The sequence below is a fragment of the Eublepharis macularius genome, chromosome 5, assembly GCF_028583425.1.
Source record: "Eublepharis macularius isolate TG4126 chromosome 5, MPM_Emac_v1.0, whole genome shotgun sequence".
Classification (NCBI taxonomy): Eukaryota; Metazoa; Chordata; class Lepidosauria; order Squamata; family Eublepharidae; genus Eublepharis; species Eublepharis macularius.
In genome coordinates this window covers 3,235,571-3,259,111 of record NC_072794.1, presented here as the reverse complement: position 1 = coordinate 3,259,111, position 23,541 = coordinate 3,235,571, and the positions used below count along the sequence as shown (strand labels likewise).

The following is a 23,541-nucleotide window of genomic DNA, read 5'->3' as shown; positions in this document are numbered from 1 at the left end:
ATGTGTATCCCCTCTCGAGTTCCCATCTCTGGGTTGGAAAACCATAATCCCCCCCCCCCTTGTGGTCCCAAGTCCTCACTCACTGATTGGCTGCCCCTCCAGAAAGTGGATGTTATGCAGCATCTCGCCTTGTTTGGCTCGCAGGTTCTCCAACCAATACCTGATGACATTCTGACGTTCCTGCAGATGAGACAGGAACAGCGATGAGTGGGCTGGGGTTGCCAGCCTTCCGTCCCCCCCCTCTGCCTCGTTACAGAGTGTCCCCAGACCAAACCCCGATATCCAGATCACAACATCCCAGCCGCCCAAGAAACAGGAAAAAAGAAAAACACAACCCTCGTGGCAAGGCGAAGAAGGCAGCACGGATTCTTCCTGAGAGGAGTTTCGGGTAGGCAGCTGCTTTGGGCTGCAGGAGAAGATCCGAGTCCAGTAGCACCTTCAAGAACAACTGGATTCCCAGGGTATGAGCTTTCAGCTTTGACTCTCTACAGATCGTACCCTGGAAATCAACTTGGTCTCTAAGGTGCTCTTGGACCTGAATCCTGCTCTTCCTGAATGGAGGGAGCAGACCCAGCTGCCCCAATGTCAAGTTCAGGAATTACTCTGCCCTCATTCAGTACAAAATTTGTGAGAGGAACTCCCTGCCACAAGATGTAGTGATGACTACTTAGCTTTGGCTTTTAAAAGAAGAGGGAAAAGGCCTGTTGTCTTTTAAGGAGAGCTAAATAGAACCTCCGGCTCTGGGATCAGGCCAGAAAATTCCAGTTCTGAAGTTTTGATGTCTTCTTTCAGAAGAACTTACTCAACAATTGATAGTTCTGTGACAAGCCCTTGCCCTGGGGAGCAGCAAGCCATCCAAAACGTGCTGCTTCTTCACCAGTGCACACGCATGTATGTGTGTGCGTGCATGTGTGCGCGTGCACGTGGGGAGCTCACCTGAGAAGTGAAAAAGTGCAGCTCGCTCTCTATGTTCTCATAGATGTAATCCTCCTCACAAGAGAAGCTGCGGCTCCCTCCCCCAAATTCAGCCTTCACTGGCTTCCGCAGTCCGATCTCATCTGCCCCTCGTAGCAAACTGTCAAGGAAAGGGGGGACAGAGACTGAGAAGATGAGGGCACTTGGGATCCAACCCCCCTTGCCTGCCCGCCGCTGTCTTCTTCCACCGTTCTTCCAAGGGGCTCAGGGTGGCGGCACATGTATTTCTCCCATCCACCAACGTCCCTTTGAGAAACAGTCACCCCCTGAGCTTAGTGGCCAACGGGGGGGATTTAAGCGCACGTCTCCCTGTGACAGGACACTCTTGCTCTCCACACCGACACAAGAGGAGCTGATCTCCCCCAAAGCAGCAATGTGTGTGTACCTGGACAGAGGCTTATGACCCAGAGGGTGCCACTCCGCAACCCTCCCCTCGGGGGACAGCCAGTGGGCTGAAGGCCACTGACTGAAAATGTCCTGTTTCAGGGATGACCAAAGTATAGTAATTTCATTCTTGTGCCTTTAATGGCAACTTTCTGTGTGTCTTCATATGCAGGTTGGCATCTCCTGTGAAGGGTCTGGCACAGAGGCCAAATTGTGCTGTCCTCTTTGTAGCTGCCCATCACTTTCCCCCGCCCTGGCAGAGGCATGGGCCCTGAGGGACTAGCAAAATGCTGGTGCCTGAGCCAGAACCTCATCCATTTGCTTTCCCTTGGGCACCACTGTGGGCAGAATCACCTTCCCAGAGCGTTGACAATTCACATCTGCCCTCAGGTGGAAAGCCTCCCAGTGGCACTTCACCCAGAGCCCCCCCCCCCCAGGCAGGCCTTCACCCGCGCTGCACTGATGCACAAAGGGCTGCCCAACCATCCTTCTCTCCCTCAGTCCCCCCAACTCATTCCTTCCCTCTGCACGTGCACACCTTCCCCCACACCGCCCCAGCCACCCCTGGGTGGGACCTGCCTCTCGTAGGTGGCTGTGACGAAGAGGGCGTAGACCCGCGTGTGCTTGTGGTGTCGGATCTGGATAATGAGCTCCGGGATTCCCAGCCGCATGTGGTTCAGCAGCCACAGGAGCGTGTGGTCGTCCGTCGTGTCTGGCAGGCGGCAGTGGGGAGGGGGCAGACAAAAGACACAGCAGGATGACCGATCGCGCTTCTGAAGGCTGCCATGTTGGTGCATTAACATGGCAGACCAAACTATTAGGAATACTTTGGATGGAGAGTGCCCCCCCCATCAATCAGTATTTTGAACCTTAATTATTATCTATCTTCTCTCTCTATATAAAGACAAGTGTCCTGACTGACTCATCAACACCCAGCCCAAACCCCTGGACCTAGAAACCTGAAATTTGGGCAGGACGTTCCTTTTGTGATATAGGGGCTCACTAAGAAAGGATTTTAAGAAATTCGCCCCCTAAGGGGGTAAAAAGGGGTCAAATGTGTTTTCCCATAGGGATACAGCTTTCCTGTGTGGCTGGGAGGCTGCTCATCCCCCTACCCCCTCCGACTGCCAACTGAGTCACTCCGCCCTGAGGTCATTTGCATATGTGGCCCTGATTGGTTATCATCCCAATATTCTAAAGAGTATGCAGGACACATGTAGTACCTCAGGACACATTCAGTGACACCCAGTCATTGAATGTGTCCTGAGGTAAAAATACACCTTCCAGCCTGCCCCTCTAGGGTTGCCAATCTCCCTGTGGGGCCTGGCTTTCCTGTGTGGTTGGCAGGCTGATGGGTCAGCTGTGGAACTCTGTGTTCTGAGGTAAAAATCAGGCAAAGGAAACTACAGGCAGTTGAAGAAAGACAGAACAAGACTCCTGAAAAGGGATTTTATATAAAAGTCAGTATGGCAGCTGAGTTTTTAAATGTTCATGGGGAGATGGTACACAACCTTTCTAGGGGCCACTTCAATGCGAACCTCACATGAACCTGCCGAAGTGCCCACCACATCACTCCTCCCTCAGTCCAACTCCACCTCACACCTCTCGCAACCATCACCTCTTATTGCCGCCAAGAAGCCTTCTGGCAGATGTCATGCATGATATACAGATGCTAAAAGGAGGAAGCAACTTAGAGATGCGGCAAAGAAATATGCACATCGTACTCCTGCGGTGCACTGAGCAGCAGTGGCCAAGTACCAGTAAGTCCTGAGTCCAAGGGAAAGGTGACCATCCCTGCAGGCCTGGGCACAGTAGTGATGACCCTGGCAGAACTAACAGCCACGATATACCCTGATATCATCACTATCATGGAGAAGTCCATGGCCTGGCTGTGCAAAGTGTGCCATTCTGACCCCCAAGAACGACAAGGCTGCCATTATTCATGAAACATAACTCCCTCAAAGGGGCAGAAATGGAGTACAGATCTGTGGACTCAGTGGTGCAAATGGATGATGTGGTACCCCGTGGAGTTCCTCAACATGCTCAACCCTCCAGGCTTCCCAGCCCACAAGCTTCTCCTCAAAGTGGGAGCTCCAAAGTGGGGGGAAACCACCAATGAGATCTACAAAGAGGTCCTTCAGTAGAAAAAAAAAGGTTGTAGGTATTTTCCACTTTATTTATTGCACTACAATCTTTTCCTTATAAAAATCTCTTCAATAAATGTTACATTTAGAAATTCACTTCATCAGTTTTCAGCATCAATACGCTTCGCTTTATTCAAACACCTTTGTGAAGCTTGGGTACTATCTTATTATACTACAAAACCAACTTATCCCCCCCACAAAAACCAAAAAATGTTATATAACCATAAATATTATAACTGGATTTAAAGTAGTTAAATTCCGTAGCGAAGCATGGGCATCAAGCTAGTCTATATATAAAGACAAGTATCCTGACTGACTCATCAACGCCCAGCCCAAACCCCTGGACCTAGAAACTTGAAATTTGGGGAGAACATTCCTTTCATGATGTAAACACCCACTAAGAAGGGATTTTAAGAAATTCACCCCCTAAGGGGGTAAAAAGGGGTAAAATGTGTTTTCCCAAAGGGAGACAGCTTCCCTGTGTGGCTGGCAGGCTGTTGCCTGCTTGTGCACTCCCCCTCCCTCTGATTGGGCAGCTGTGCAACTCTGTGTTCTGAGGTAAAAATCAGGTCAAGGAAACTGAAAACAGTTGAAGAAAGGCAGTAACTGGATTTAAAGTAGTTAAATACTGTAGTAAAGCACAGATATCGAGGTAGTTTTTAATAAAAATACCTAGCAAAAAGGCAAATGGCAGATACCACCTAAAAGAAGGCACCCCCCTTCTCTCACCCACAGAAGGGCATCCCTCTTTGAAGACAGGGCATGTACCCTTTCCCCCACCCGTAGGAGGGAATCCCTGTCCTGGACGAGGTGCTTCTCTCTTTTGGAAGGAACAAGGCATCCCCCCTCACTGTCCCACAGGAGGGAACACCTCCCCTAAAACGAGACATCCCCCGTTCCTTCCCTTGCAGGAGGGATTGCCTCTTCTAAGGGTGGTACAGCTGCCAGTCAAAGGAGACAATGATGGACCAAGGCCCTCATTCAGCAGCAGGCCGCTTCAGTTGTTCATTTAACACACCAATATTCACACAGACGCACAAAGTAACGAAATATAATCTGTCACACATGTCAAAACCATCCCAATGTCTATTCTGCAGGAGGGGAGGGAGGGACGCAGGCAGGATTAAAGAGCACGTTCTAGGCTGTGGGGAGCCTAACAGACAGGCTCCCCTCAGCCACACACAACAGTACATGGGGTGGTATGCCTGAGTCACACTTCATGTCTGAAGCATTCCTGGCAGTGACAGACACAAACCACCACCACCACCACCCCATTCCCAAACAGAGCTATTTAGTACCAGCTATGGCACCAGGCGCAGAGTGATGCAATTCCCATGGAGGGCTGTTGGCAACGAGCAGCACCTCTTTGCAGGCAGCAATTACAGGGGGGGCAGCAGGTTCTTCTCCTTGGTGCTCCATTACAGCCTGGCACCCAGCCCAGACTGGGATCCCCTTACAAGCAACCAACCTGCAATTCTGACATGCTGCCAGAGAGGAAAAAAACCCAGTCCCCTGCACAACAAGGCCAGCCTGGGGTCAGAGGATTCATCTGGAGAACTGGGCCGCTGCTTTGATCCAGGGCTGCCAGACTCCTGGGCTTTCTTCACAAGCTGATGCCTCTGCACATGGAAACTCCATTCTTAGCACATCAGGGGAACCAAGGCAGCTGGGTGCGGAGCATACAGGTAACACTCCATCAACAGACTGATTACTGTAATTATCAATAATGAAGAAGCCTAAATGCAGGGAGGCTTAGGAGCTGACATGCCTCGAACCCTCAACTCCCAAGGGCAATTGCTAGGTCAGAATAGAAGACATGCATTTTTCAGCTATTTTGTTTTAATACTACCCAAATCTAAACCCCAACTCTGGGATGCTGCCACAAAGAAACCACACTTGAGCCCAGTACTGATGCACTGTGAAGTAAAACCAGTTTCAAACAAAATTCACTCTCATTTTCCAAACTCGGTAACCTTCAGAACTGCAGTCGCACACAAGGATTTCTAGCAAGGATATGCAGAATAATAATGTTCTAGAATAAGAATTATTATCTTCCAAATTACTAATCCTATTAGAACTAATATTGGGTGTTCAAATCATGTTCATATACACTATCTCAATAAAAAAGAGCCTTCCTTGATACTTCTGACACCACACTCTGGTTTGTTTAGTACTGCCAACTTCAGGGTGGCAACAGCTGAGGAGCATGCCTAAGCAGGCCTGCTTAAGAGTAAACCCCATTTTAGTGATTGAGGCTTACTCCTAAGAAAGTGTTTTTGGGGTTGCAGCCTTTGTCAATTAATTAGTTGCATTAATCATTTTTTTAAAAAACCCTTCTGATTAAAAAGGTGCCCTCTGCCCTTAAAAATCACTGTTAACTATTTTTGGTATAAATGCATTTACAAACTGTGTGTGGCAGGCCATCTTAGAAGAGGTATTCCCAATACACCTCTCTCAACCGGGAAGAATGCCTCTCCTAAGAGCGTCTCTGCCACAATGCATCATCTCAAAACAGAGAAAGTTTCAGAACACTTATTTTTATTCATATGCAAATATATGCAGATTTATCCAAAGCATGTATTAAAATTGAACAGTGTTCACGCAATTAATTAACAATGAAAGCTTTCATCAGATGGGATCCTCTTTTTCCTGCCCAGGCCACTTTCATATTGGCATGAACAGAAGGCATTCAACCAGTGAAGCCAGAGATGGACTGATGGGGTGGGCTATACCAGTGGAATTTCTGCCTTGCAAACTACCTTCGAAAGGCACCATATAGCTTTAATGGAATACAGCTTTAGGGTTGCCAACCTCCAGGTGGGACCTGGGGATCTCCCAGAATTACGCCGGATCTCCAGACGACAGGGATCAGCTCCCCCAGAGATAATGGCTGCTTTGGACGGTGGGCTGTATGGCATTATAACCCACTGAGCTCCTCCCCTTCCCAAACTCCACCCTCCCCAGGCTCCACTCCCAAATCTCCAGGAATGTCCCAGTCCAGAACTGACCGTCTTAATCTACAGCCACACGCACCTGCCAGAGTCATGAGCACATCGCAGTTCTCTGTGGGCACAGTTTTCATCCAGGACTTGTGCGACATGATGTAACGTCCGGCCTGCAGCAGCCGCTTGCCGAATAGCTTGTCTGTGTGGAGGGAAAACAACACAGCTGAAAGACAAAGCCAGGCAAGGTGGCGGAGGCTGGAGGGCTGCCCGCTTTCCAGGCTGATCCTGTTTGAGGCAAAGCATCTTCACTGCTTGTGAAAGCAGCACCTGCCCAGTTCTCTTTGGCAGCACCAGGCTACTGCAGGGTGTGAGCTGAGGCAGGACCAGCCAAGAAAACCCCAAAATGGGCCACCTTGTGCCGGAAAGGGGGCGCGAGGGGGGGGGGGCCTTCTGATGCCGACTGTTGTAAGGTCTCGTTACACAAACGCATACATTGTCTCTTCTCCTCTCTCTCTGAACTGCACATACACAAAGAGTGTTGGGCTAATGTGACAGGGTTACCAGCCATTAGGTTGTTCCAAGGCTGCAGAACAGCTTCCCTTCTTGCTTTCAGTCAGCCAAGGCGTCAGCTTGCGTGGTGAAGGAACTGGGGGGGCGGGGGGGGAGGCGGAAAGGGACCCGATTCTAGGGCAGTACAGCAGGAACTTCCTCGAGTTTTGGTTTTAAGCTGGTGATTTTCAACTAGGTAAAGTTGGGGAGGGGCCTATCAGCTTCACAGGAGAGCTTGTGTCACACACAGGGTCAGACGAGGGCACATGTTCTGAGAAGTAGGAATACCAACAACGTGTTGGAGAAAGGGCCACCATGCACGAGAAATCTGGAAACTGTAAGGATATCGATGTATTGTCGAAGGCTTTACTGGCCGGAGAACGATGGTTGTTGTGGGTTTTCCGGGCTGTATTGCCCTGGTCTTGACATTGTAGTTCCTGACGTTTCGCCAGCAGCTGTGGCTGGCATCTTCAGAAGTGTAGCACCAAAAGACAGAGATCTCCCAGTGTCACAGTGTGGAAAAGATGTTGGCAGGTCATTTATATCTACTCAGGAGGGGTGGGGTTGAGCTGAGTCATCCTGTGAGAGTTTCCCAGGGTGTGGAATGCTAATGGCGGGAGGCTTCACTGTATCCTGAGGAGGTTCTTTTGCATATGGATTGGTGCTTGATGTGCTAATCTTCTCTGCAGGACTATTGTCGGGTGTGGAGTGTTTTGTTAGCCTGGTGTTTTTCAGAACTGGAAACCACGCTCTGTTCATTCTTAAGGTTTCTTCTTTCCTGTTGAAGTTTTGCTTATGCTTGTGAATTTCAATGGCTTCCCTGTGCAGTCTGACAAAGTAGTTGGAAGGACATTCCAGGACACCAAAATACTGGACAACACTTCCAACTACTTTGTACTTTTCCACACTGTGACACTGAGAGATCTCTGTCTTTTGGTGCTACACCTCTGAAGATGCCAGCCACAGCTGCTGGCGAAACGTCAGGAACTACAATGCCAAGACCACGGCAATACAGCCCGGAAAACCCACAACAACCATGTAAGGATATCCATCCTACTACTTAATTCACTATCACAGGGGATATCAGGGTAAGGGGATGCAGATATTGCCCATTTTATTTTCCTTCCCAGATGCTGCTAGTTAATTCTTGATTGATTGTATGCTTTTTCTGTTTGTACCCAAAATAGTAAAGAGTCCAGTAGCACCTTTAGGATTAACCAACTTTATTGTAGCATAAGTTTTCGAGAACCACAGCTCTCTTTGTCAGATGCATCGTCAGATGCATCTGACAAAGAGAGCTGTGGTTCTCGAAAGCTTATGCTACAATGAAGTTGCATCTGACGAAGAGAGCTGTGGTTCTCGAAAGCTCATGCTACAATAAAGTTGGTTAGTCTTAAAGGTGCTACTGGACTCTTTACTATTTTGCGACTACAGACTAACACAGCTAACTTCTCTATATCTGCTTGTACCCAGTGACTGCTTATACAACTAAACGTACATTTTTCGTTGCCTGAAGTGTCTGGTCTTTGCATCCATTTCTAAAGCTTAACTTGTCCCATGCTTATCAAGATACAAAGAGAAGGTAGGAAGAGGCTGCCTGAGTCCCAGGAGTGAGAAAATTTCCAAGGTTTCTCCCAACATCCATGGTGGGTTGGAGGAGGGTGATTTGAAGACTCTGCTAAAAGGACCTGGATTGCTGATTACTGGACAAGGATACCCCTAATTCCCAACCCATGGGTGGCAGCAAAAACAAGTCCTGAATGTGCCAGAGGGTGGTGGAATAAAATGGGAGAGGTGGTCTCCTCAATGAGGCCTAGTGGCTTGAGACCCGGGCCAGCTGCATAAATTCCACACCCCTTGTGGTAAAATAAGATGCCTGGTCTTTTTTACTACCTCGACATCAACAGACTCATCAATTTGGCCCAATAAAATAAAGAAAGAAGCTGACTAAGCTGGTAGCCATAGCTACATCTTGTGGCAGTGAGTTCTACATGTCACTTAAAGGAGAACTTCCTGAATTTGTTCTAGTGTCTGAGCCAGCTTCCTCTAGTTTTGGAATGGGGTACAGTTATTGCCTCTTGCCCTCAAGTTCTGGAGGAATGATATACTCTGTTGAGAGCCTTGCATTCTGGCGTGTCCAATCACCCAGTGTGTGGACACAGCCGGAAAGTGCTGGCATGAAATATATTTTGTCACTTGAATACATACGTGTGTGTGTGTGTGTGTGTGTGTGGTGTGTGTGTGTGTGTGTGTGGTGTGTGTGTGTGTGTGTGTGTGTGTGTGTGGAGAAAAGCTGTAAACCCAGGGTTGCCAGATGCTTGCTGGGAACAGAGGACCCCCCTGCCAGCACTCCCTCTTCCCAGCCAGTGCTCAGCAGAGGGGCAGGGGGACGGGGGACGGGGCGGGTATCACTGCATCATACAACATGAGGAATTTCCCTGATCTCTACTGTTCCCACCCACCACCCCCGTTTCAAGAAAACCCCAGAGCACATGACACAGCAACATCACTTCCAGTTATGCAGCAGGAAGTGATGTAGCATTGTGTGACACCATTTCAGGAGGTATCTGCCCCCTAGTCTCCTGCCAGTTGATGTCCACCAGTCCATGCTGTCAAGGGGTGAAAACCCATTGCTGCTTGAGAGGTTACTCCAAGTAGCAGGGCCTGTTGCCCAACCTGCACAGGGAGATCTCTTTTACAGGTGTGAGAACGTATACCAGGGCCTGGTGTGGGACCGCTGACTTCTGCAGCCTTAACATCCCACCCCTCGCACACATTCCACCCTGGCCTGGATCCTGGAGCGCCTGCAGTACATCCAGTCTTTGGGATTGTTGTCCAGCACCCCAGGCACAGCCATGACACAGACAGAGAAGGGCAGGAAAGCAGTCAGGACCAGGCGGCATTCATTCACCACCAAGCAGAGGAGCAGGGGGAGGAGCCATGCATGGTGAGGAAGGAGGGACAGCCAGCCCAACCCTACCACTGGCTGCAGTCACGGCTGAAGCACGGTGCCAGAGTCTACCAACAGCGCCTGCTCCCCATCCCAGCCCTGCCCACATGCAATTCCCAGCCCTGCTTCCGTGTTTTAAGTTTCCTAGCCTGCACCACCCGACTGGGCTTCTGTTTGCTGCGCACCTGCCAGACCTCAGCACCCAGCTGGCCTGATGCTTCCAACCCCCCTCCTCTGGCTCTTCTGGCTCCAGTCTTGATCAGGGGCTCTGGCACTTTCCTACCTGCGCCCCCCCACCCCCACCCCCGCCAAGGCCTGCAGCCTCACCCTCCCCAGCCCAAGACCTACCGCTTGGAAAGCGCCTCTTGCAGCAGAGAAGGCAGAGGAAGAAGGGAATTTCAAAAGCCAGCTGTCTCTATGGTAACCTCCTACAGGAAAGGGCCAATGAATGGTTCCTGGTGGGTTTAGCCATCCCGCTGGCTCTGCCAATCTAGCCGCTGACTCCCCGCTCTCTTTCGTTAGCTCCAAATTAAAGGCAAAGCTTTGAAGTTTGGACCAGCATTGGCCCCCGCCTCGTGATATTCCACCAGCTATACAGCAACCAAACATGTCTCAGGTGGGCTGTTACAACAAGTCGCATGCAACCGACACGTACGGCAGTTTTGCTGCCAGTTCATGCGGACGGGGCGAGCTAAAAAGCCACAGCTGAAGCACAGCAAAACAGTGGCAACATCACACATGTAGATGGTGCGTGTTAATTCGGACACAGGTTGCCTGTCGAGATGCTGAAGCAAGTACCTGGGGATGCCCTGGGTGGCAAACCACTGAAAGCGGTGGGGGGGGGGGGCTCGACACTACAAACAAATGTTGGCTTCAAGCCAGTCCAACAGGCACGGCTCCGGCCCCCCCCCAGCCAAAAGCAGCCCGGAAACTAGTGTGCAAGAGGCAGAGAACGCCCAGTTATATGCCAGCTTCACCCAGACCTATCCTAGGGGAGAGGGAACATCTGCAGCCTTTAAGAAGGGGAGGGGGTCTCTGACCAGCCGCAGTTTGCCAGCATCTCAGACAGAGGGAGGCTTCCCTCGGCCCCCTTTGGAGCGGCCATGCAGCAAATGTGGGACTCTCTGCACACAAATGGACCACTGGTCCCGCTCACCCAGTGGCCCAGGCAGAGGAAGGTATATGCCTGAGACATCACTTGCTAGGATCTGAGGTATCTTTCACTAGAGATGCTTTCAGGGATTGGAGGTGGGGCCTTCTGCATGCCAAGCACACACGGAGATGCCCCTTCCAAAACGGCAACCAGACCAAAACCCTCTGTGGCATGCCAAGCAAAGAGGCCCTTGCCTTCCTGCTTCGAAAACCCAACAAACCAGCCAGACGGGAAGAAGTGGCAGACAGGAAAGGGGCGTGAACAGCAGGTTTGTCCAGGGATCAGGGAGCGATATGCTGTCCACCGCTGGTCTTAAAAAAAACCCCAAGGTTCAACCCCCCCACCCCCAAGGCTACTGGGAGACAGAGTGAGAGGGGACACTGGTTCCCCTGGAAGATGGGAGGTGTCAGTCTCAAGAGCTTCCCTGCAAGGCAACGAGGCACGCCCATTCCTGTGCCAGGGTTTGTTCTTGCTGCATTCATATCCAGCCACTTTCCTCAAAGAACCAAAGAACAACAGCTGGATTAGACTACTGGGGCCCAACTGGCCCAGCACCTTTTTTACAGCCGTGGGCAGACAGACACCCCAATGGAAACCTGTAAAGCTGAGCAGGGAAGGTATCTGCTTGGTCACCAGTCTCAGAGGTAGACCATCTCTGAACGAAGAGATTCTATTAAGCCATCCTGCCTGAAGGACTTCTGAACAACAGAGGAACTCAGCTAGGCCAGCCCCCCTAGCCCATCAACCAGTGGTCAGGCAGACATCTCTGGAAAGCTCCCCTGACCTTTGCCTCCGCTTCTAGTACTCACTGGTAAACTGCTTTTGAACAAGGAGGCTTCATTGCTAGCAACCACAGACACATTACATACAAAGAACCAGGGCTTTTTTTCAGGGGGAACGTGGGGGAATGGAGTTCCGGAACCTCTTGAAAATGGTCACATGGCTGGTGGCCCCGCCCCCTGATCTCCAGACAGAGGGGAGTTGAGATTGCCCGCATGGCGGGCAATCTCAACTCCCCTCTGTCTGGAGATCAGGGGGCGGGGCCACCAGCCATGTGATCATGTTCTCCGAGGGCAACCCACTGAGTTCCGCCACCTCTTTTCCCAGAAAAAAAAGCCCTGCGAAGAACCCTACTGGTTTAGACCGTTTAGTCCAACATCACGTTTCCCAAAGTGGCCTATCACATGCAGGATCTCAAGGCAAAAGCTTCCACCACCATCCTGTAATTGTATCCAGAGGTTCCTGGATCACAGCCATCAATGGGACTGTCTTCATCAGTCTCGCCCACTTTTAAGCCCAAGCAAGCTTAACAGTCATAACAACCTCCAGTGGCAATGAGTCCCACAACGTTATTGCATCAGGTGTGAAGGAACTGCTTTGTCGTGTCTGGCCAGGGCTGACTACCAGTCAATTTCACTGGAAGCCTCCTGATATTTGGGGAGCAGAAGAAAAAGTTCTCTCTTCTCTCCAGACATAATTTTGTAAATTTCTAAGGTCCCTTGCAATTGCCCTGAACGGCCCCAGATCTTTAGCCACCTCTCCCATAGAAGGCCCTCCAACCTCTTGATCATCCCAGCTGCCCTTTTCTGAATCTGCCCCCAGTTCTGTGAACAGCATTTTCACTCAATTTGTAATCCCATTATCTGAAATTTAAAAAAAAAAACAGTCCTCAGATTATCAATCCAAAATTACACCGCCTACTTCTGGAGAGACTTCAGGCAAAGAAGAGGCAGCGTTAAAAATTGCCCAGTTCCATGGGCATCGGAGATCTTGACAAAGGATTCCTCTCTTTGCCCACTGCAAGCTGCCAGCCCCCACTTGGGGAGAATAAAGGGAGCATTTCTCCCAGCAATGAAGGAAACAGACCGAGCATTGTGGGTGCTGAAGAACTCCTTGGTACAAGGGCAGAGTGGGCACAGGATGGTATGAAAATCATGGTATGTACTCAACTTGCACGCATGGCCATTCCATGGCAGTGGGAGGGCTGGACACAGGGGGGGGGGCATCTCTCTCTCTCCCTTACTCTGGACCATTCATACATGTAGAATCCTATCTGCAATCTGAAGTTGTGTGCTCCACTGACACTGAATCTCTGTAAGATATTTATGCCCTATTTGAAGGCTTAAAATAGTCAAGTGATTTTAAAAAATCTGTTGCAACTAAGTCCCCAAAGGTTACATTGGCAAACTTAGCTAATTTATATTTATATTAACCTAACAAATAGATAAGATCTTGCAAAGAGGTCTACTTCAGCTTAGCAAAGCAGCTCTTGCAAAGTTTATCTTTGCTATCTGAACAGCCAAGCACCCCACATGGAATGCCAAATTCAACTCCACAGCGGATCCTGGGCCGTTTCCAGACGGCTTACCGGTCCCCGGAACGTCGCGTGACGTTGCGCAAAACTCGCGCGAGAAAACGCGATATTTCGCGTTTTCCCTGCAACGGGGCGTGACGTTCCGGGGACCGGTAAGCTGTCTGGAAACGGCCCTGATTGTATTTATAAGAACCTAGGAAGAGACCTGCGAGATCAGACCAGTGGTCTGTTGAGTCCAGCATCCTGTCTCACACAGTGGCCAACGAGTTGCCCTACAGGGCCAGCAAATGAGACACAGAGGCCTTCCACTGAAGCTGCCCCCTAGCAATGGTATTCAGAGGTTTACTGCCTCTGAATAAGGAGGTTCCCTTTAATCACTGTGGCTTATAGCCACTGGTGGACCTCTCTTCCATGGATCTGTCTAATACCCTTTTAAAGCCATCTACACTCGCGGCCATCTCTACCCCCCTGGCAGTGAGTTCTACAATTTAATTGCTCGTTGACTGAAGTCTTTCCTTTTGTGTGTCCTGAATCTATTACTCATCAACTTTACTGGGTGCCCCCAGCTCCAGTATAACGCAAGAGGGAGAAAATGTTCTCTCCATTCACCTTTTATACATCACCTTTCTCCCCAAAGCAACTTATGTCATTTTTCTCCCCTCCATGTTATCCTCACAGCAACCTCTGAGGTAGTTAAGCCTGAGAGTTTGTGACAGGTCCAAGATCACCCAGCTAGCCCTCATGAGGGAGTGTGGATTCGAACCTTGCTCTCCCAGCTCCTAGTCCAGCAGTCCAACCACTCTACCACACTGCCTCTCAGCTCAATTTATTCTTACTTTCTCTACCCCATGCATAATTTTATAAACCTTTCTCGTGTCCCTTCTTCCAGCAGTCTTTTTCCCAGACTGAAAAGCCTACAAGGAAAGATGCTCACACTTTGGTTGCTCTCTTCTGTAATTTTTCCAGCTCTGCAATATCCTTTTGGAGATACAGTGACCAAAACTGTACACAGTATTCTAAATGAGGCCTCACCCTAGATCTACAAAGGGATATTAAAATATTGGCAGTTTTATTTCCAATTCCTTTCCTAATGATCCCCAATATGAAGTTTTCCCCTTTCACCACTGCTACACACAAGGTCAACATTTTCAGTAAGCTTTCCAATACAACCCCCAGATTTCTTTCCCCTTCAGCCAGTTCAGACCCCATCAGCATATATTAACTATAAGGATTTTTTGCGTGCATCGCTTCTCACATTGCCTACACTGAACTTCATTTGCCACGTTGCCCACTCACCCAATTTAGAGAGGCCCTTCCTGGAGTTCTTCACAATCTGCCCTGGTTTTCATGATTCTGAGTAATTTGGTAACATCTCCAATCTTCGCTACTACACAGTTCAGCCCCAATTTAGAATCATTTATGAAGAAAAAAAATATTGTTTTAGGCAGGGCTTTTTTTCAGCTGGAACACAGTGGAACGGAGTTCCGGAACCTCTTGAAAATGGTCACATGGCTGGTGGCCCCGCCCCCTGATCTCCAGACAGAGGGGAGTTGAGAGCGGCGTGGAGGGCGATCTCAACTCCCCTCTGTCTGGAGATCAGGGGGCGGGGCCACCAGCCATGTGACCATTTTTTCTGAGGGCAACCCACTGAGTTCCACCACCTCTTTTCTCAGAAAAAAGGCCCTGGTTTTAGGACACCACTGTTAACTTCTCTCCATGGCAAGAACTATCCATTTATTCTTTTAAAGCAATTTTTAATCCTAAGAGGACCCATCCTCTTATCTCTTGACTGCTAAGTATACTCAGGAGTCTTAAGAGAGGTTCCCTGCAAAGGCCACGCCCATGTATATAACACCTGCCAGATAGCCCTTGTTCACCTGCTTATTCACCTGCTCCGAGAGGTTGGTGAGGCAGAACTTCCCTTTGCGGAAGCCATGCTGATTTCTCCTCAGCAGGCTTTGTTCTTCTATATGCCTAATAATTCTATCTTTAATAACAGTTTGTACTAATTTATGTGGGTCAGATGTTCGGATAACTATCCTATAATTTCCTGGATCCCATTTTAAACATTGGTGTGACATTTGCTACTTTTCAGTCCTCCATTATGGAGGCTGATTGTAGTGTCAAGTTATTAATACTGGTTAACAGTGCAACAGTTTCACGTATGAGCTCCTTGAGAACCCTTGGGTGTGTGCCACCTGGTTCTGGGGTGGTCATTAGTTTTTAGTTTACCTAGTAGTTCCAGAACTTCATCTCTAGTCCCCTCAATGTGACTTGGTTCTTCAGGCACCCTTCCCAAAAATAGCATCTCCAGTGTAGTTACATGCCCCACACTTTCCACAGGAATAACAGACATCAAGAAATGCTGCTTGCGGCCAGTTAGCCGTTAAAGCAGTATCATTTAAGTGAGACATAAAGAAATCACGGAGCTTCTCTTCCATCTCCCCGTCATTCTTAAGCAATCCTTTTGTGCCTTTATCATCCAACCGTCTCTCAGTTGGATGGAATGCTTCTAATATAGCAGAAGAATTGTTTATTGTTTGTCTTGCTGTTTTCAGCCATGTGTTCCTCAAATTCTCTTTTAGCTTGCTTTGTTGTCAGCTTAGATTTGTTTTGCCGGAACCTCCATTCCATTCACCTCACTTCCTAGCATTGTGGCCACTGTTCCCGACTGGTGCAACAATATCTACACATCTCACACCAATTGTGAGCCCTGCTCAGAACCACGTTTAGGGTGACTGTGCCTCTGGTTGGCTCTACGCCCTACCGTCCTAACATCAGTCATGAATGAAATCTAGGAACTTCATTTCTACAGCATGACTTAAGTACAATCAATATGAGGGCAGGGTGGATAAAAAATCAATGATTTTAAAAAAAAATTAACAATCAGATTTCTTAAAATTTAAATTGGATTTTTTTAATACAATGTTTTTTGAGGAAAAATCTATCTAAAGATAGTTTTCTATTTAAGATACATTATAGTCCAAAGGTTATCACCATGAAATAAGGATTAGTTTTTAATTATGTAGCATGAGGCTGTATATTCATGCAACGTTTAAATTTTTTGGTAAACGAGTTCCATTAATCCATTCACAATGTCATGCTCTTCTAGAGGTTTCTGTAAGATTATTGGGCAGTTTTTCTATCTAGAAGATATTATCACAGATGCTTGGTTTTACAGTTCTCAACTGTGAATTTGTGTCTGCAGAGATCACGTCTCTTCTTCACAGCAAAAAGGTTATAAAATAAACATTCACAGTTGAGAAAAAGACCTTAATCCCATTGTTCCTTTGCAAAATCTTTGTACACAGAACCAACCCCTTACCTCTTAAGTGTCAAAAAATTCAAAGAATAGACGATTGTTGGGAGTAGACCAGGGCCGTTTCCAGACAGCTGACCTGCACCCGGGACGTCGCGCCACGTTTCGGATCGTGCTGGGGAAAACGCGAAATATCGCGTTTTCTTGCGCGAGTTTTGTGCGACGTTGCGCAAAACTCGCGTGAGAAAACAGGCTATTTCGTGTTTTCCCCGGCATGATCCGAAACGTGGCGCAACGTCCTGGGTGCAGGTCAGCCGTCTGGAAACAGCCCAGATCTGCACAAGAAGCTAAGTGTGAGGAGTCTTTATGTAGAAAACCATGATTTAAATCTAGTCTGATTTAAATCAACTTGATTCAAATCCATCCTTGTATGAGGGTAGTTGAAGTTACCCAGTATTGCAACATTTTCCACTTTAATCACCTCCATTACTTCCCTCTCCATCTTGAGATCTGCTTACTGGTTTTGACCGGGGGCGGGGAAGGGGGGATAGTACTCACCTGCACTCTAAAGTAAACATTAGGGCCTGGTATGCCCATCCATAGCAATGATGTGTTTTCGAGCTTCTTAGACTCTATGCGCTCTTTGATATACAGACTAATGTCACTCCCAGCATGCCCCTCCCTGTCCTGTCTATAAAATTTGTATCCTGGGACAAGAGTGTCCCAGTGACTTCCCCCAGGTTTCTGAAACACCCGCTGTATCTACATTGTCGTTTCGTACCAAGCTCTGGCACCTTGGCTGGGAGCCTTCTGGCACGGGCACACAGGCCCCTGTACTTTATTGCTCTCTCAAGGGATCCCTGCCCCTTGCCCTCAGGTGTCCTCCCATGGCCCTCCTTCCATGCCCCGTGCTCACTCTCCGGATCTGGCCTGCTCCCATCAGTATAACCCGAGTGTTTACTACAGCATCCCTTAGAGATGAGTCAGCCGGAACACGACACTCTCCAGCATCTGTCGGCTTTCCCCCAGGAATTAGTTCAGAAACTGCTCTGCTACCTTTTCGGTATTAAACTCCCACAGCCTGGTTCCCTTTCAGTTCACATGAAGCCCATCTCAGGTTTGGCTTGTCCCAGACGGTTCTCCAGTGCCTAACAATCCTAAACCCTTCCTTCTGGCACCACCACCTCAGCTGTGTGCTGAGACCTTTAATCCGTACCAGTCTCTAACAGGCCCCGTATGTGGAACAGGTAGCAATTCGAAAAGGACTTGAGGTCTTGCCCTTTTATCTTTCTGCCCCATAAACTAAGTTTTTCCTTCAGGACCACCCAACTACAGTTCCCAATGTCATTGGTGAGGGGGGTATACTGGACCCAGAACTGCCCCTAGAGAAGAAAGTGAACACAGTTGCAAAAAATGCCTTCCACAAACTCAGTCTAGTCAGGAAAATGACCCCTACCTTGACATGGCTGATCTGGCCACCTGGATCCACAGCACAGTAACGGTGAGACGAGCCTTCTGTAATACATTCTACATGGGCCTCCCCTCCAACTCTACTCAGAGACTCCAGTTGGTGCAGAAAGCCACAGTTCAATTATCAGGAGCTAGATGGAGCATGCCTATTACCAGGGCTTTTTTTTCTGGGAAAAGAGGTGGTAGAACTCAGTGGGTTGCCCTTGGAGAAAATGGTCACATGGCTGGTGGCTCTGCCCCCTGATCTCCAGACAGAGGGGAGTTTATATTGCCCTCTGCGCCGCTCAGCGGCGCGGAGGGCAATCTCAACTCCCCTCTGTCTGGAGATCAGGGGGCGGGGCCACCAGCCATGTGACCATTTTCAAGAGGTTCCAGAACTCCGTTCCACTGCATTCCCGCTGAAAAAAAGCCCTGCCTATTACTCCTATTCTGCAATCACTCCATTGGCTACCTATCAGTTACCTGGCTCAATTCAAATTATTGGCTATCACATACAAAGCCCTTCATGGCAGGGCCGGATCTAGGGTTGCCGGCGCCCGGGGCAACCCTAGTCCAGCCTCATGCGTGCGCACAGTGCGCGCGCGCTTCCAGCGCGGCGTGATGACATCATTTCGGTGACGTCATCATGCGGGGCGCCGGAGGCAGCGTGCGGGGCTGGGAAACCGCCCGCGCCATTTGCTTATCCTCAGGCGCATGGCGCGGGCGGCCTCACAGCCCCCCGCGCTGCCTTTCACCTGCCCCGCGGGACAGGGGGCAGCTGGCTTGCCGTGCGCCCCCTGTCCTGCAGGGCAGGCAAAAGGCAGCGCGGGGGGCTGCGAGGCCGCCCACGCCATGTGCCTGCCCCACAGGACAGGGGGTGGCTGGCTGCCCCCTCTCCTGCGGGGCAGGCGAATGGCGTGGGTGGCCATGCTGCCCTTTGCCTGCCATGCAGGACAGAGGGTACGCGGCAAGCCGGCCAACCCGTCCCGCAGGGCAGGGGAAAGGCAGCGCAGGGGGCTGCGAGGCTGCCCATGCTGCCACCTGCGCGCTCCGGCAGCTGCTCCCGGCGCCCCCTCCCTGGCAGCGCCAGGGACAAACTACCCCCCCTGCCCCCCCTCAATCCGGCCCTGCTTCATGTCCTTGGTCCCTCATATGTGCAGGAGCACTAAGCTCTGTCACAGCACCTTAGCTCATCTGAACAGGGCCTTCTGCAGGTGGCAATCTGCATACTGGCAAAATCAACGGCTGCCCATGCAAGTGCATTCTCTGTAGTGGCCCCCAACCTTATGTAACAGGCCCCCTCTCTCTGAGTTTTCTGCAAAATGCAAAACCAAATTATTTCAGAGGGCTTTCATACACAGGCAATAGGGCTGTGCTGTAAGGAAACTGTTCAGAGATACTGCAATAAAGGGATAGGAACTGTAGACTATACTACTGTGCACTGTTCTTAATTATGCCGTGTCAAATTGCTTATGTTTTGTTTCAGCTCTGTAATAGATTTCTGCTTGTTTTCAAATTTCTAGTCTTTACCCTGTTGTATTGTTTACGTGAATGTCCCAGCTTTGATCGCATTGAATTACACTGTGTAATCTGCCTTGAGAAAGGTGGATTTTAAATAATGTAAATAAATAGGTGTAACATGCCTTATCTATCAACCTAACCAGTCATCATGTGACGTTTGCAACCTTGACACCAGGCAGGGAAGTCACCATGGGGTTAAAACCCGCTCTCTAGATTCTTAATAATCCAATCACCACTACGAAAAGCCCACTTTGCTTCCCCCGACCCCAGCAAAGAAAGCAGCTTCTGGGGGCTTCAAGGGCAAATTTACATCATGTACAAAGCAGAATTGAAATACAGCTATGTAGTTCGGTAATGTGACATAGATTTATAAAAGCTAGACAAAAGCACTTATAAATGTGCTTAACTCATGAGAGATACCTGCACGTACCTGCACCTGCTGAAAGAAGCATGCAGGTACTGTATAATTTGATCTGGAAATACACCGAGTTTAGAAGACTCTGAGAACCACTGGCTGAAGTTAATTATCAACACAGTTGAAATCTATGCAGATTCACTCAGAAGACGGCCCTGCTGAATTCAATGGAGCTTTCTCTTAAGTTAATTTACACAGGAGTGCAGCATTACTTAGCCTGCACCATAGATATACTGCTGTAAGAATGTCTGGGTCAGCCTAGCAATACTGTTCTAGGATAGCTGACTGGCCCTGCACCTGAGCTCATGCAAAGTTTACTTTCCTCCTCCAATAATCAAACAAAATTGCTTAGGAAAGTCTTAACACCCTGGCAGAAAACTTAAAAGACTGTAAATGAAAACCAATCAAATGGCATACACCGGGTGCTGCAAGGATACATTTCTAAGGAGGAATGTCTTTTGTTGATACTGCTGGGTTTGCACTTGTGCAAGCACCAAGTCAGACCGGATGTTCAGGCTGGGGCCCGTACATCTGGAGGGCCCACGCAGTCATCACTGCCAGGTCTAAGCTGTTTTGCCCCCATGTGCCCCATTCCTCCATGCCTAACCTTGGAGATGTGGCGTTAAGGTCATCCTTGCTGCAGACGTGCCAAGGCTTCGCTGGGTTTTGACGGGGGGGGGGGGTCTCTGCGGAGCACCCCGGCTGGCCAAAGTGACTCACGAGAGCCACAGCGGTGCCCCCCTGACCCGCCGCCCGCCAAAGGCAGCTCGTTGGCGCCCGGCCCGGATCTCTCCTGCAGAATCCGGATCTTCAATTGATCGGGGTTTCTTAAAGCCCCCCCCCCCCGCCCCAGCCTTTGCTCTCCCAGGCGGAGCGTCCCAAGTCCCTCGCCGCTCCTTTGCCACCACCCACCGGGGACAACCGCCCAGTGCCCCGGCGGCTGAGAGTAACCCCAAGGAAGCCCAGCGGGAGCCCCGCGCCGCCCGCACTGGAAGCGCCAGGTCAGGTCGGAAAGGGGCCCCACCCGCTCGGAAGGCCGCGGCTCGCTCGCTCCCGCCTGCCTCGGGTGCCGCAGGGCGACAAAGCCCCGGCGAGCGAAGGCACAGGCGCCGCCTCGGGGCCCCTCTCCCGCAGCCGCAGCGGACCGCAGGGCCGGCACTCCTCGCCCTCCGCTCAGCCCGGACGCCCCCCTCCCCGCCCAGCAGGCGCGGCTCTTTCCGCGGAGACAATAGCCCAGGTTCCGCGGCGGCCCCGTCGGGGCGGGCTGGCCGGGACTGCCTTCCCGTTCCTCCCAGCGCCGGACGCTGCGGCTGCTGGCCGGCCAGCCCGGGAGGACGCGGGATCGCGCGCGCCCCCCCCCCCTCGCCCCCACTCACCCAGCACGCCGGCAGCAGGCGGCCCCGCCGCCGCCTCGCCATCCGCCGCGCCGCGCCTGTGCCGTTCGCCCTCCGCCGGGGCCGGGCCGCTCTCGGGCATGGCGCGCCTGCCTGCCTGCCTTCACTCGGCGCCGCGGCGGGAGCGGGGCGCAGACAGCATTGCAGGGATGCGGCTGGCCTCGTCCCAGCCGGGCGCGCCGGGGCTCCTCTCACGCGGAGCGGCCGCGGGGAGGCGGGCGCTGCGGACGGCGGCGAGGGCGAAGCACCGGCGTCCGGAGCGCCATCTGGGCAGCCGGGCCGGCCCCGTCCAGCCGCTCCTCCAGCCCCGGAGCCAGCCGGCAAGGAGGGACAAAGGGCGCAGCGGCCCTCCCCGGCGCGGAGGCTGCCGCGATAGGCTGGTTGGCGTGCGCCGCCCCAGCGCCAGCCGCGCTCCTGCAGCCGGACGCCGGAGGGGCCGCGGGAGGGGCGCGGGCAGCCCGGCGGGGGACTCGGGACGCGGCAGCCGCTGGAGTTCCGCGGGGGATGGTGGAGGGAGCCGCGCTCCGCTGTTCTCCGCCCTCCCGCTCTTCCCAGGCGGCCGCTTTAGGACTGGAGCAAGAGCGGGAACTCAGGCGCTGAGCCCGGAAGCGGCAGAGACCCTCCGCGCCTGGTGCTCGGGGTCGCCTGCCTCTGCAGGTGGGGGCTCCGCGGCACACGGCAGCCGGGCCCCTCCCGGGCGCATCGGTCTCATATCCTAAACTAAAAAGCCTCCGCTTGGTGATGGGTGCCGCACAGGAGAGCGGAGTGGCCGAAAGGTACCCCCCCTCCCCACCCGAGCTGCTGTGGATTCCCTGCCGGCTTTCAGACAGGGCGTTTCTTTATCCCGGGAGTTCATTCCGCGAACTACCCCCCCCCCCGCCGCCCTTTGTTTGCTCCTTTCCAGAGGCCGCAGCGCCCGGCTTCTTTGCGTGGTGGGCGCAGTTCGGTCTGTTTCTGGCTCCGTGCACTGCGGGCCAGAGGCAGTCCACCCCCATCTTTGCCCCACTCCTGTCTCAACCTCAAATTACTTCTTGGCCCCGAAGGTCAAGCTGTTATTTCTAGACCAGGATGGGTGCAGAGATGCCACGCAGGTAATTCGACCCAGGCGACTTGAGCTCCTTGCTGGGAAGGGGGGGGGGGTCCTCAGTTGTTTCCAAGGGCACAGGCTCGGCGGCGGCTGTGTCCGCGCGCAAGACACAGGGTTGCCAACTCCAGCTTGGGAAATCCCTGGAGACTTGCAGGCAGAGAGAGGTTTGGGAAAGGAAGGGAGTTCAACAGGGATACGATGCCTTAGCGTGCACCCTCCAGAGCAGCCATTTTCTCCGGGGGAACTGCAATTCTGGGAAATCTCCAGCCCCCACCTGGAGGTTGGGGGAAAACTCCAGGTGGGGGGCGCAGATGTTGCAAAGGTCAGATCTGTAGCAGTACAATTCTATATGGCGGCCCTTCATTGACACCTAAGGGGGCTCAGACAGGAGTAACTCAGCCTAGCCAGGATCGCTAAGGAGGGAGCCAGGAGGCGCCGCAGAGTGTGCTTCCATTTAAAACAAGAAACATCTGGGAGGGGTTTTTTTTTTGCAAAAATAAGATATTGAAGAGTTCCTGACCATGTCCAGAGTACTTTTGCCATAACAGCCAACTTCCTGCCTCTTTACGTTTAGAATCAGGTAAGAAAGGGAAAAAATCCAAACTCCTCAAGATTTACACCTCAGTGTCCCTCATTCTTAAACAAGGGTGTTGAATTCTCCGAGATGAGCCTCAGAGAGGAAGGCTGCTGTGCAAAGCTCACCTCTGCCATGAACTGCACGTCCTCGGGCCAGGCGTTTCATGACCATTCCCCTGCCTTGCTGGGTTTTAAGTATTGTCCCAGGCATGACTTTAACTGGGTTAAAAAACTTTTTGCAGCACCAGCCTCAATACATCTGAGCATATACAGAGTGCAATTCCTTCCTGCTTTGAGCAGGAGTTTGGGAACACAGATGCAATAAAAACCCGCGGTTTGAATCTCTCCGCTGTGCGGCCTTTGGCAAACCACCGTCTGTTTGCTCCCACCTTCTGCAACAGGAGCTTGTAAGCAGGGCTGTCGATC

At 51.2% G+C, this 23,541-nt stretch overlaps 1 protein-coding gene across 2 annotated transcripts in view; it reads right to left on the bottom strand.

Moving 5' to 3' along the window:
* Nucleotides 1-21,742, bottom strand: part of ANO8 (anoctamin 8) — a 46,449-nt gene extending 24,707 nt beyond the window's left edge. For both annotated transcript variants that reach the window (XM_054979599.1, XM_054979600.1), the window contains exons 1-5: nucleotides 21,435-21,742; nucleotides 6,537-6,647; nucleotides 1,939-2,071; nucleotides 937-1,075; nucleotides 84-180 (exon numbers count right to left, since the gene is read on the bottom strand). In XM_054979599.1, coding sequence (XP_054835574.1) covers nucleotides 84-180; nucleotides 937-1,075; nucleotides 1,939-2,071; nucleotides 6,537-6,647; nucleotides 21,435-21,534 — 580 coding nt within the window. In that variant the 5' untranslated portion in view covers nucleotides 21,535-21,742. The remainder of the gene's footprint in view (nucleotides 1-83; nucleotides 181-936; nucleotides 1,076-1,938; nucleotides 2,072-6,536; nucleotides 6,648-21,434) is intronic.
* Nucleotides 21,743-23,541: the final 1,799 nt, after the last annotated feature.